At 38.5% G+C, this 12803-nt stretch overlaps 1 protein-coding gene across 5 annotated transcripts in view; it reads right to left on the bottom strand.

Annotated features, from left to right (window-relative positions):
• CCDC141 (coiled-coil domain containing 141) overlaps positions 1-12153 on the bottom strand; it is a 63570-nt gene extending 51417 nt beyond the window's left edge. For 2 of the 5 annotated variants that reach the window (XM_074548376.1, XM_074548377.1), the window contains exons 1-3: positions 9852-10165; positions 3937-4169; positions 2394-2516 (exon numbers count right to left, since the gene is read on the bottom strand). In XM_074548376.1, coding sequence (XP_074404477.1) covers positions 2394-2516; positions 3937-4038 — 225 coding nt within the window. In that variant the 5' untranslated portion in view covers positions 4039-4169; positions 9852-10165. Of the gene's footprint in view, positions 1-2393; positions 2517-3936; positions 4170-9851; positions 10168-11999 lie in introns of those variants that run through there. The other 3 variants (XM_074548374.1, XM_074548375.1, XM_026791714.2) reach the window with 3 other exon arrangements.
• Positions 12154-12803: the final 650 nt, after the last annotated feature.

Below are 12803 nucleotides of genomic sequence, written 5' to 3'. Positions count from 1 at the left end.
GTTCCCAATTCCTAAATTAAATGGAACAAATGTAAATCAGTTATGAATAAGCTAGAGTACATTCTATCAAAGCAAATTATTTTGGATATCTTTTCTCCTACGGCCCTGAAGACCACACACCAATTTTTTTCACTCTAATTCTGAACATTAAAAGAACTTCAAAATTGTTCTAAAAATTACTGTTTTCTCTTTCAACAAATCTATTCCAATTGATGTTTAAAGTACTATTTGCCTTACTAAATGTCAAACTGTTTGTTTGGGCTTTTAACCCTGTCAGCATTGCTAAGTCAAAACCAATTCCCTGAAATACTGAGCTGTATTACATTCCTTTTCCTCTAGCATCAGAAGTACTGAATGTAAACTGATCACTCTGCCAGATTTTGTCCTTACTTACGCCTGTGAATCTTCAACATATTAAGCTGACAGAAGAATATTTTGATTATAACTTGCAATAAATATACCAGGATGAAAATAATGAAGTTAAAAAGCAAAGGGGTGATCAAAACCTAGAATGAGTTTACAGAAGAACATGGAATAATGCCAGAATGGACAACTATTCCTTAAATTATTTTCTACAAGTCCATAGGTTCATCTCTACTGATTCCAAAGATATATTTAGTATGAATCATCAAACTCTTGCCTTAAGCAGGATTAGTTTCATGATGGAATCATTACTTATTCAAGAATTTTTGCCTGACCTGCACAAAAATTTAATTTTGAATTGAGCTAGTCTAATCAGCAAAGTTAAGCATATGCATATCAAGTATGGGTATCTGTTAGGATTTATTTTCCTTTTTTTTTTTTTCTTTTTACAACTATATAAAAGAAATGGGGAAACAATTCAAACTGCCTCTTACCTGTCTTCACATAGCTAAGGTGTAATTCATTATCAAATACTATGTGGAAAAGAATTACTGTGAACAACATTTCAAAAACTAAAAATCAATCAAAAAACATCTGGTTTTGGAAAAAAAAGTTTTGGGAAAAAAGTTTACAAGTGAGTTTAGTGACTTAAGACTATGTAATTACTGACAAGTGTTAACTACTTACTATAATTCTCAAATGGTCATGGCTGCAAAATGCACAGCCAGGAATAATTATTAACAACATTACAGTCCAGCTCATTACTGAGGAAAAAGTGGTCATTTTAACTAAATTCTTTTATAGAATATTCATTAATCAATGCTGAATTTTGCAAGGACCACAGGCATAAACCATGAAATAATGAGTATTTGTACTCCATGTATTTGGATGACAAGCATTCTTTAACAGTCAATGCATAATAAATTTTATGATCTGATTTGACTTCATAGTAAAATGTTATTTGGAACATTGTTTTTCTTACAAATATGGGAGTTTCTTTCAAAGATGGGTTTACTCTGTTTTCTTTTTCCACTCTTTAATATTTATTTTTGAAAATTAGGAGAAAAATAACCAGGGCGTAAGAACTCAGCTAATTCTGAATTGCTCAAACAGGACACAGCAGCTTGATCCAAGAACATTCAAATATTGCACTAGTGACAATAAAGATGAGGCACTTTGCATAAAAAAGGAAAGCAAAACCACCTCTCTCAAGGTTTTGGGTATTTTGGTTGGTTTTGGGTGTTTGGTGGGTTTTTCCATAATTCTATTCTTCATACTCTTCAAAATCCACACAATGCCGTGTATTAGCTACATTCCCTATATGCTGTACTGAATTCCCTCACACTCATTGGATATTTTTAATGATTGGGGAAGCACATAGTCATTGGTATTAAATCAAATACTTGATCCTATCCAAATCATATTTGTTCTTTCAGATCTCAATTTTATGCAATCCCCCAAAAAAGTAAATAGATAAGTTACTGTTCATAGCTTCAAAGATGTTAGAGGAATTCATTTGTCTACATATATAAAGTCAACCTACCCTATCAAAATATCAATTAATGTTCAATTTAAATGTTTGGGAGATATCTGCTTCAGACTTACAAGGGGCTTGGTTGTGTTCACAGCTGTTATAAAATAATCAAACTTTTCACAACATTGGAGAATTAAAAAAATGAATTGGCATTCCTTTATATTTGGCAGCTACTGAGGGCCATAGGATTTTTTCATCTGTCATTGATATATAAAGTAGAAAAAACTGTACCTTTCCTGCTGCTATCAGAAGCATATTTTTCCTGGGAAGAAGCCTAATTTCCAGAGAATTACAGAATATCCTGAATTAGAAGGAACCCACAAAGACCCCTGAAGATCTGCTACACTAACAAAGGCTGAACATATTTTTTCCTATGTGGAGTTTAACCTAACCACCACACTGCAATAGGAGGCACAGGCAGCTCCATCAGCTATTGTACCTGAACTGTAATGGCTTGAGGAATATTTTTGATTTTTGTGGTCTTATCACATCTTACCTTCAGCTTGGACAGGAGGAATTCATGATCTTGAAGTAGTTTTTTAGCCTCATCTTGATTGCTGCCAATTTCTAATATATTAGGGGTTGATTCAGCCAGCTGAAGCTTCACCCATTTTCCACACTGCAATAAGGAAACAATAACAGCCTTCAGAATACACAAGGTTTCCTTCATTTATTCACTCACACAGGTTCTCAGCTCACACATGCTTTCCATGGTCATAGGAGCACAGGGACCTTACACACAAGGGAGTCACAGAGAATACAGTACAAACTTAATTTGAAACAGGTAACAAAATCCCAGACTAGTGTTATCCAGGAGGTGCTCCAATATTGATTTTGTCCATGAAGAGTAAAATTATCACAATGAGCCAATTTTTTTTCTCTGATTCATCTCACCTTTCAGCTGAAGATGACACTGATAGTTAAATGAATTTGGTGGGTGAGTGGGGCAGGCAGAAGTAAAAATGTAGTACTGGAGATGCAAAAACCATAGCCTCAGATCTGATTTCTACCACATAGGTCCCATGTACCTCTATAGTGAATAAATGGAACAAGACATTGCATGGGTAGCAGCAGGGACACTTAATAGTTTTTGGGACAGGCCCCAAAGGATGCCGATAAGGACCAAAGCTGTGATGTCGCTGTGATGTCACTGTCATGTTTCCAGAGAGGGAAAATAAATTACTTCACCATCAACTTGAGTCTCCTTGCAATGAAATTACTCCCTTGCAACAACAGACCACCTCACAGGAAGGGTGAAAACTGACCTCAAAAAAACCTTCCCACAACTGAGGTAATCACCTGAATTAGGTGACAACTCAACTCATTATCACCTTATTCTGCATCACAAACAGACTCTAATGGCTGAAGCTAGCACATTTTCCAGGTTGCCTGGAGAATGAAAAAATGCCAATAAATTCCAGCTGGGATTAATTACTAGCATCCAGATTTACTCCCAATGCCAGGTGTGAAGGTGTGGATTCCAGCTCACAAAAGAGACCTTTCGGTGCTTATAAACGCAACTGCATGCACACAAGGGCTTACTGAAACACGTGCCACTGTGGATTCACAGCTTTCAAAAATAGCTACTCATTATTAAGTTTAGACTATTTTTCCTCAGAAAATACCTCATCTGTGGAGTTTGTAGAGCCACTTATTGTGTAAAATTATTCCTGAGTACAGGTTAAAGTACCTCAAGGAGGCTTGACTGCAATCATCATGCTTTAAATACATTATTATGCACTCTTAATTTAACTCTTTTAAAACAGAGTAAGAGGAATTCCTTTCCAGACCTTACATATTTTGACCAGACTATTTATTCCATCGGAAAAAAACTGTCTGTAATCCAAAAGCCACCAAGAGTAATTGTGAAGAGAAACAAGCGTTAACTTCCAAGTCTATTAGATATTGACTAATCAAATGGCCTTTCTGCATCATTTTATGCTAGCTACTCGTTTGCCCAGAATATTTAAAAGCGTTAATCATGTTAATATTTAAAAGCAGAAAGACAAGAGCAGACATGCCAGCAGTTTCTGCCTTACCTTCAGCACAGCTATAACAATGCTGGCATCCCCAGCCTGCACAGCAACGGAGCTGACTGTTGTTGTAGAAGGTTTGGGCTCCGAGGAGGCTTCATCTGACATGGTGCTTCACAACGGGGCTGCAGACATCAAAGCAGGCTTGAGCCGTTCTCTCAGGGTCCCCTGCTCATCTCAGAAAGCACCAGCGTCCCTTGGATTCATTCAGTGAAACGGCTCAGCTAACACTGATAAGTCTGCCAAAAGGAAAGAACAGGAGGTTAAAAATAGACACCTCCATTGAGTTTATCATTCTTGAGAGAGATCTGACACACCCCTAGTTTGGTAGCATTAAGCTGCCTGCTCTTTTTTGTCACCATCTGAAGTGTGAAGGGCTTCTTCCACGGACATCACCTGACATCAGTTAACCAAATTTTAAAAAAGTTCTCAAATTATAACAACTAGAAAAAATTTACCATTGATTCTGTACTGACAAACCCAGTGTTATGAGGTTTTGAACATGCAACCATCAAATCTACATTTTCACATTATAACAGTAAATATTTTTTCACTTACTAGCTACTGAATATATATGTTCAACATGATTCTTCTGCTGAATCAAAGTCTTTAAACAGGATGTGCATGTGTATATATATAAAATGCTAAATTAAAACAAGGGATTTCTAATCCAAAAATTCTTAAAGGTATAGTGACCATAACAATAAGAGAAGAAAACCAAGCACTTTGAATCCTTAAGGAATATTTTATTCCTAATATTAAGATAATTTACCTTCTTTTAAATTTAATCTGAAATTGTTTCTAGAGTCTTCATTTTGTTTAAATGGGCATAAGGAAGACCTCTCTAATAGCTGCTTAAACACTGCTTAAGTTTTTTTTTCAGTGTGGGGAATTATTAGACATGTTGAGATTACAATATTGGCTTGACATATTAATTTTATTGACCAGAGCATAGTCCAGAGCATGCCACAAGTAGCCCACACTATGGGACAGCAGCTGCTGGGTTTCCTTCCACAGAACAGCTGAGAAAGTGACACTGGTGTTTAGGTTTGCAGGTCACTCTGGAAAAACAATTCCACCCAAGAAACCACATCCATAAGTCTTCCCAAGCATCTGCTTGTTTGGTTTGTTTAAAAATATGCAACATTTAAATACATTTTTATATAAACTAGATTTCTGATTACATATAAGGACATGCACACCTGCAATGGAACCAAGATCTGGAAGCAAATTCTAAAATAGTTTGGTTTAGAAGAAACATAAGGTAGTTACGAGGAATTTCAATTTACATCTCAAGGTAGGATTTTACTTTTTTGTTTGTTCATTTCTTCCTCCCTCCAATTATTAGCAGATTATATTCTTAATCTGAGCACCACCTTCAAACTATGAGTTTCAAACAGGATATGAAGAACCCCTTAATTGTGGTTAAACAAAATGAGCTTGGCAAAGCAAAATTGATCCCTTGTGCCAAAACACAACCATGAGCCCTCAAGCTGCCAACCAAGGAACAAATATCACATGGTTTTCTGAAACTCTTCCTAACATCTGTAAGAGACCCAGGGACCCTGCCACAGTACTCAGTAGTCAGTATTTCTTGGGTATTGCCACAGTAGACAGTTCTCCTTGGGACTTGTGTGTATTCCTCTAATAAGAATGGCAGAACAAAAATTTGATAATTAATCCCAACACAAAACCTGGGAGACAGAAGTCCTAAAGAAAACTTCAGGATTGAAACATAAGAGAGTCCTATTTTGGTCTGAATTGAAGATAGATCCATTCTACAAAACCTGCTAAACCCAGCTTTCAAAAAAATATTCCAGAAGACAAGCAACTTTGGATTTTTTACCTTGCAGGCAGGACTGCACTTGGAGGACAAACAGCACTTGGCTGCTGGAAAAACTAATTAGGAAAACACAGGCAAGCCTCTTTTTACTCTTACAAAAGGAGTTACAAACCAATTTTGGTATTATGTCCTTGAGTTTTTGTTCTCTCAGAAGAGCATTCTAAGTGTATTTTTTCATGGCACAAGTTGGGCCAATCCATCATTTCCCTGGGGTAGCCAGACATAAGAGCTGTTTTTCACTCAAGTTAAATGAGGTATCATTTTTCATAGTGCTGACAGCTGGAAATAAGGGAAAAATGCCACACTCAAGAAGTTGACTATAAGTAAATTTGGTAACAACTGAAACAAATGATTCAGAATATCTGATAACAAATGCATGGATATTGTATTTATTCATCTTACGCTAAGCATAGAAGACAGAGACAGGGAAACATCAGAGTAGTCGCAGTGAAAAGTTATCAAGGAATCAAAACATATCTTAGAACATAACCCTAGGAGGAAAAAAAGAGGATTTTGGCATTGCACGATGAGCAGTTTCAGCTGTGTCCAAGGGAGCAAAATTTAACAAGCATGCTTTTCTCTGTTTTGTTTACTTATCTGTCTGTTCCTCTGTCTGAAACAAACAAAATCCTGGTAGCAGCCAGAAAAAGGTGGGCTATTTGTGTCAGGAGAGAGAAGTATTTTCCCTTTGCTACTTCTGTGTGAAAGAAGAATGACAAGAGGAAAAGAACATTCACCAGCTGTCCACAGGAAACAACAAAACTGAACAAAGGAAACAATCTCAAGAAAACAGAAAAAAAGATCAAGTCTCTCTAGTGTAAATAATGTCATGTATTGTCTGAAACAACTGTACGTAAAATGGATTTGAGAGATATATATGATAAAATTCACTTCATTTTTAACATGTAGGGTGTCCAGTCCACAGGTTTTCCTCATGTGTAGCGAGCAAAGTGTGCTATTCACAGTTTTGATAGTGATACATAGAAAAAGGGTCTGACTTTCCTGGAGATAAGTTTCTTTCTCTTGAGTTTTTAAGCTGCTGGTGCACTATGAAAATACTTCTGGGAGAGACCAAGTTCACTCCCTGCAGCCTCAAAGCCCCCAGGTGCTTCACTTTGAGTGGTTTGTAAATGTAGTGGGTCTCCTCTTCCTTCCTTGTCTCAGACCTGGGAGGACAGGCACACACAGCAAAGAAGGGAAAGATGCATCCCTCAGACTTGTGGGCTTCATGAGGCCTGCAAAAAGGGCTTCCAATAAACACTGCTTCCACAGCCCCACCTGGAACAGGGACAAACACATCAGTCCTTTCCAGGACTGTGCTTGCTGCTTTCTACTGGTTCCTGTGGTCCTACCTTTTGAGTAGGGACCATTTCCAGGTATCATCAGGAATGAGGGCATGAAAACAAGTGGTCTTGCAAGTCCCCAGGCCCATAAAACAGCCATGAGGTCACTTCAAGGGTGAGCATTGAGCAAAAGGTGGGTTTTCTTCCTGGAAGAGGTCTCTTTTTACCCTACACTGGTTGAATATGTTTCTAGGGTGACAAAGTGGTTGAAATTCTAACCTGTTATTCCTAAAACCCCAAATAAAGAATGATAAAAACCATCCTGGCAACAGTCAGGGGACACAGGCGGGAAACAGAGGTCAGACAATACTTGGATGGCCTGTGGGGAACAGTAACTTGGAATGTCATCTCTTTCTTAGCACTGAGGTGGAAAGAAGTTTTATTGCAGAGAGCTGCCCTGGAGAGGAAGTTGACAAAAAACAGGAGGGAACCGTGGCCCTTGCAGACTTTACTGAGGGCCAGAGGGACAGGACCGACAGCAGCTGGGCACAAACCAAACTCCTGCATCCAGAGGCAGGGCAAGGAGCAGCACAGCCCCAGCAGGGCCCTGAGGCTGGGGAGGTCTGTCCTCCCCCAAACCCAGACATGGGGGAGCTATGGGCACCCCCAGGGGCCTGGCTCCCCCACAGCACTGAGGGGTCCCTGCTGCCAGGCCCTGCAGGCAGGACAGGAGCTGTGAGCAGGGCAGCAGGGAGAGACAGGGCCAGCCAGGGTTAATGCATTAACTTCAGCAGGAAAGAGCTGCAGCACAGGCAGAAGGCATTTCTGGGTCAGTTGAGAGCTCTGGAACTTGGGAAAATGAGGCTCTAAAGCCCAGGACCCTGCTGGCCCCAAAAGGAGGTTGTCCTGCCTTTGCATGGAAAGAGAAAGCATAGAAGTCCCAGTAAAGGGCTAGATGTGAAAAAGTGAAAAAGGGGTAAAAGAGACCACCTGCTTCTCTCCAGCAAAAAGTTCTAAGTTCTATAGTCCTGGAGTGTTGCCTGGAGTATTGTATCAGTTCTAGAAACAATAGTTCCAGATTAGTTTTATTTTAAAACATCAAAGTCTAGTGAAGTATTATATTCTTGTATATTCCCATTCTTCCTGTGCATTACCCCTAACATAAACCTTTCTACTCTTTTTCCTCCATCACCTGTCCCAAATACACTTCATACCACACTAAGAAATCAGCATGAAAAGAAAAAGCTAGCCAAAAAGCATCATCACACAAAGCAGAGAAACTGCCAATAGTAAAGTTATCCCTGTCACACAGCATCTCTGTGAAAGAAAATAAAGCAAGACTGCTAACTAAAACCAGCAGTGTATCAGAGATTTAGAAACCAGCAAACATCTTAACACTGTTCATTCAGTGCAATGGTAAGAGCAAAAATCATTATTTGTTTGCTTCCAAGGACAACAACATTTAAAAAAACCCATACAGTAAACAGACATAGAGAGCAATGACGGCTGAAACATTTCAGTCCACTGGTCATCAATTTATCAAGTTCTGCTCTTTGATCCTGAAACTTTGTCTTGCCTGTATCCCTCTTTATAGATCTTAGAGGATTTCCACAAAGTATACATACTATTTGTACCTAGAACCTGTAAAAAATAAATAGTACCTAAATCTCTATTATTTATTGAATGATAGAAAAATCCAGCAAATTTAACTAGGAGCAAATGTCACTTCAGCCTCCACATTAATTTTAAGAAAGCTCATATAACCTTTAAATTTAGAACTCCAGATTCTAAGTGTTATATAAACAAACACCATTCTTTCTAGCATCTGTTATTTTAAGAATTGTCTTCCAGTTGTTTACTAGTCTTATATACAAGATAAAGAGGTGTGCAGCACATAGGGACTGCTTATATTTTTATGCATTAGACTTGAATTCTGGAAGAGGGTATAACTGCCCTGTTTTTGGAAATAAAGAAATAATAATAATAATAATAACAACAACAACTAATAATAATAAGTTTGGCAGTAATGCACTCATCTAATCTACTTTCTTCATATCTTGTTATCTTTGCACATGATTCAAGATGGGCAGCATAATAAACTAAGGTGTTGGATTCTCCACTTAAGAACCCCTGTAGCAAAACAAATTTCTTATTCTGAGAATGGATTAACACATTAGTGCCCTCAGAAAGAAGTTCCTTTCCTTGTTAAAACTAACCCCATGAAAAAGAAAAATTCTTCAGATTCTTTACTTGCCGATAACCTTGAAGTGGCTTCATACAACAATAAACTAGAAGAGGATAAATGTACTTTGAGGAAAGGAAGAGAAAGAGAGGGGAACACGGGCCCCTGTAATAAATCTGAAGCCACAGACAGCTCTGAGTGATTAACACCTGTATCTCAAAGTCAAGCTGTTTGAACAGATTTCTTCTAATTGGAAGATGTTAGTTACTTGCTATCATATTTTTAAGCAAGTTTAATTTGATTTTGCCGTCAAAGACAATAAAAAATGCGAGTTGGATTTACACCTTTCCTCAAAGTGATAGCTAGAGAAAAGACGTAGGAAAGAAGTGACTTGATGACTGTTGAAGTGTACCTATCGTAGCAAAATATAGACAGTGAAAAATTTAAATTTTGAATGGGGTAAAAGAGGAAAAATCAAAACAGAAAACAGTTCACAAGTGTGAATTGCAAAGGGATAATGTCTTATTCTCTCTCATGTTCCAGGTGAAGTTTACTGCAGAAATGGCAGTGAGGCTCTCCAGTTTCCACAGAATCAGCCGGAGAACAGACTTACCCCATCAGCACCCCTGGAGAAGCTCAACATTTCTGTCTCACTGGGTGTTGTCCAAAACAAATGCTGCACAGCCTACGGAGATCTACCCTGGTGAATGCAAAAGTGAAGCCGTTTTAGCAGCTCACAGGTGGCACAGGCACAAGTCAGCCCAGCTGAAAGGTTGTCAACAGAGACGGTGGCCTGGGGTACTCAGCTCTGTGGGGAGGGTGAAGAGACATTAGAGGGTTCATTAGTCGGTGTTTGAGGCTCCAGCAGCAGCAGCAAGAGAAGAGTTTATTACACAGGATTACTATGTTCCCTTGCCCATGCATGTAAGGAAAGCCAACAGGACTTTTGTTACTGAATTCCTTGGGAGCATTTGAAATTCCTTCCTGATGTGGTGTGCTAGCACAGTGGAGTATGCACTCTGCACCAAATATAGACGTGAGACAGGCTACTCTTTCTCTCTGTAAAGAAGGAAGATTAAGATACAGATTGGTAATCTACATTGAGCTCTCAGAGCAGCTACAAACTACCACTAATAAGGTAACTCTGGAGCACTTTGGCCCCTTGTCTCAATTTTCTGTGTTTAACTTGCATTTCCATTGCAGCTGTATTAAAAGACTGTTTCAGTTTAATTTTTTCATTGTTTATACATAAATACAGATGCATGTACTAAACTTGCAAAATGAAAACATCAGTTAAAAATCTTACTGACTGTTCAGATTTCAAGCAGTATAACTGGGATTTTAGGGCCATCTTTTAAGAGCGGAAACTCTGTTCAGACCTGTGAAACACAATCAGCCAGCAGATGCAAAAAGATCAGTATAAGCCATTCAGTTAACAGGGGACTAATTAAATAGATACAATCATGCATACCACACCAAAACACAAAAGCCATATTGTTGCTATTGTTCGGAAAAGTTGAGTTATGCAACTTTTCAGAAGGCTAAATTTAGAACATGTACACAAATATGCTTCCCAGACACACTTGTAATAGAACATTACTTCACACCTCTGATATTTATCCGGAAAAGAAATATTCAGCAGGGTAGCTGAATTCTAGGTGTTAGAGAATCATGAGGCTTTAGAATTCTTTTCAAAAAAGTAATTCATCAGTGGGGTTATAAATAGCTTTATTTTTTTTTTAATATAAGACCATTCTGTATAACTGCTACTTGAAGGTTGACCCTGCTGAGGGTTCCTCTATATGTTCTGGTCACACATTGCCCTCTTCCAGACCTTGATACTTCAAACATGGATCACATACCAGATCCTGCCTGTCCCTTTCAGATAGGGACCGAATTGTGTCCTTACTTAGAATACTTAGAATCTGGCCTAAATTAACAGACACTTTTGAGGAGTCCTCTATCTTATTTTCATTACACGCAAGTCTTTTCAGAAGCAGAGACAAATGGTGTATTTAAGTCATCCCTTGTCAATGCAGCAGGATCTGCAGTAACCATGTTTCAGAACCTTACTTTCAGTTTTCTCAGGATAAAAATACCATGCAAGAGTAATTGATGGGCTTTTTTTTTGTATCTTTTTTTTTTTTGTCCACTCCTTCTGATATTTGATAATTATCCTGTAACTAAACTCCTTTCTCTATGTTAGTTCTCACTATGTGAATATTCCTTCTTTTTGCAGGGTGTTTGATTAACTGACTTCAAAGGATGAGCTTGACCTTCCAAAATATTAAAGGCCATCTATTGAAACCAAAATATTTTTATAGATATTTTCACTGTATGAGAAACACTTACACTATTTATGAAATGATTTTCCCACCTTTCTTTTTTTGCTTGCTACTGCTCTTCAGGTCTCACTATTATATATAGGGAAATCCTCCATCATCTTAGTATTCTAAGATGAAAATTACTTCAGCTGTGCTTTTTATATCCTCCATGTGTGTGCAAAATTTTCATGACTATAACATTTTGCTACTCCTTAATATTGATGGGGTTTCCTTTCTAGCAACACCGTGAAGAAGGGGATGCAGCTGCCACCCCCTCCCAACACACACTGGCAGTACCAACCATTTCATCCCAAAAGTAAACCCTTCTTTGGAAAACAATGAAGAAACTCTTTAAATGTCTGCTGGATCACTTGCAAAGTCTTTGATGAAATTGCTGCTGAATAAAAGAGTTTAGTGGTATAGACACATGGACATACCTCTGATAAAATCCAGAAGACAAAGCAATACCTAGAAAGGAGGTAACAGCTACCAGTAAATACAAAATCACTCAATTAGTTCACATTTCCACCACCTGCAGGAACAAATGCCCTGGCTTTTTCATGTGTGGCTGGTTCTGCAGAGGCAATGCACCATGAAATGATGCCTGCAAACAGCAGCTACCTAACAAATTGGCCACATGTGACGAGTGGAAATAAAATCCAGCAAGGCTCATTGAACGTGCAGCTCACTGCAGCCTTTTGATGCCATTTCTAGCAAAGCACTAATATTAACCCTGGCTTACATGTCACAAATTACTGTGTTCTTTTGGATACACTGGTCCTGGGGAGGAAAGCCATGCTCTGAGAGGCACTGAGTGATATAGAGCAGACAGTGAGCATCACATTCACATCATCACCACTGATACGTGGAGTGGCACTCAAATGTGTTGAATACACTGCACAATCCTCACCCTGCTGAGCCCAGCTTGCAGTTATGTATATCCAATAGAGGCACACAGAGCTGGATACAAAGGTTGAGAAAAAGAACAGGCTGCTCTTGGTACCAGTTTAGATATGGCTTGTTCCCAAGTCTCTGAAAGTCAGACTCGTATCACAATATCATATTAAACATCAAACCATGCTCTAAGGCTTGCCTGTGGAAACGGCTGAGGCACCATGAAGCTAACTCTTTCCTAGTAGCCTAAAAACCTTAAGGGGAGAATGGAATGTTAAAAGACACTTATCACAGAGAAATTCTGGCACAGAGGAAATCCTGAGAAGCATTCTACTGGAGCTCAACAG

The sequence above is a fragment of the Zonotrichia albicollis genome, chromosome 10, assembly GCF_047830755.1.
Source record: "Zonotrichia albicollis isolate bZonAlb1 chromosome 10, bZonAlb1.hap1, whole genome shotgun sequence".
NCBI classification, from domain to species: Eukaryota; Metazoa; Chordata; class Aves; order Passeriformes; family Passerellidae; genus Zonotrichia; species Zonotrichia albicollis.
The sequence above is the reverse complement of the archived record's forward strand: the minus strand, read 5'-3'. Positions and strand labels throughout refer to the sequence as shown.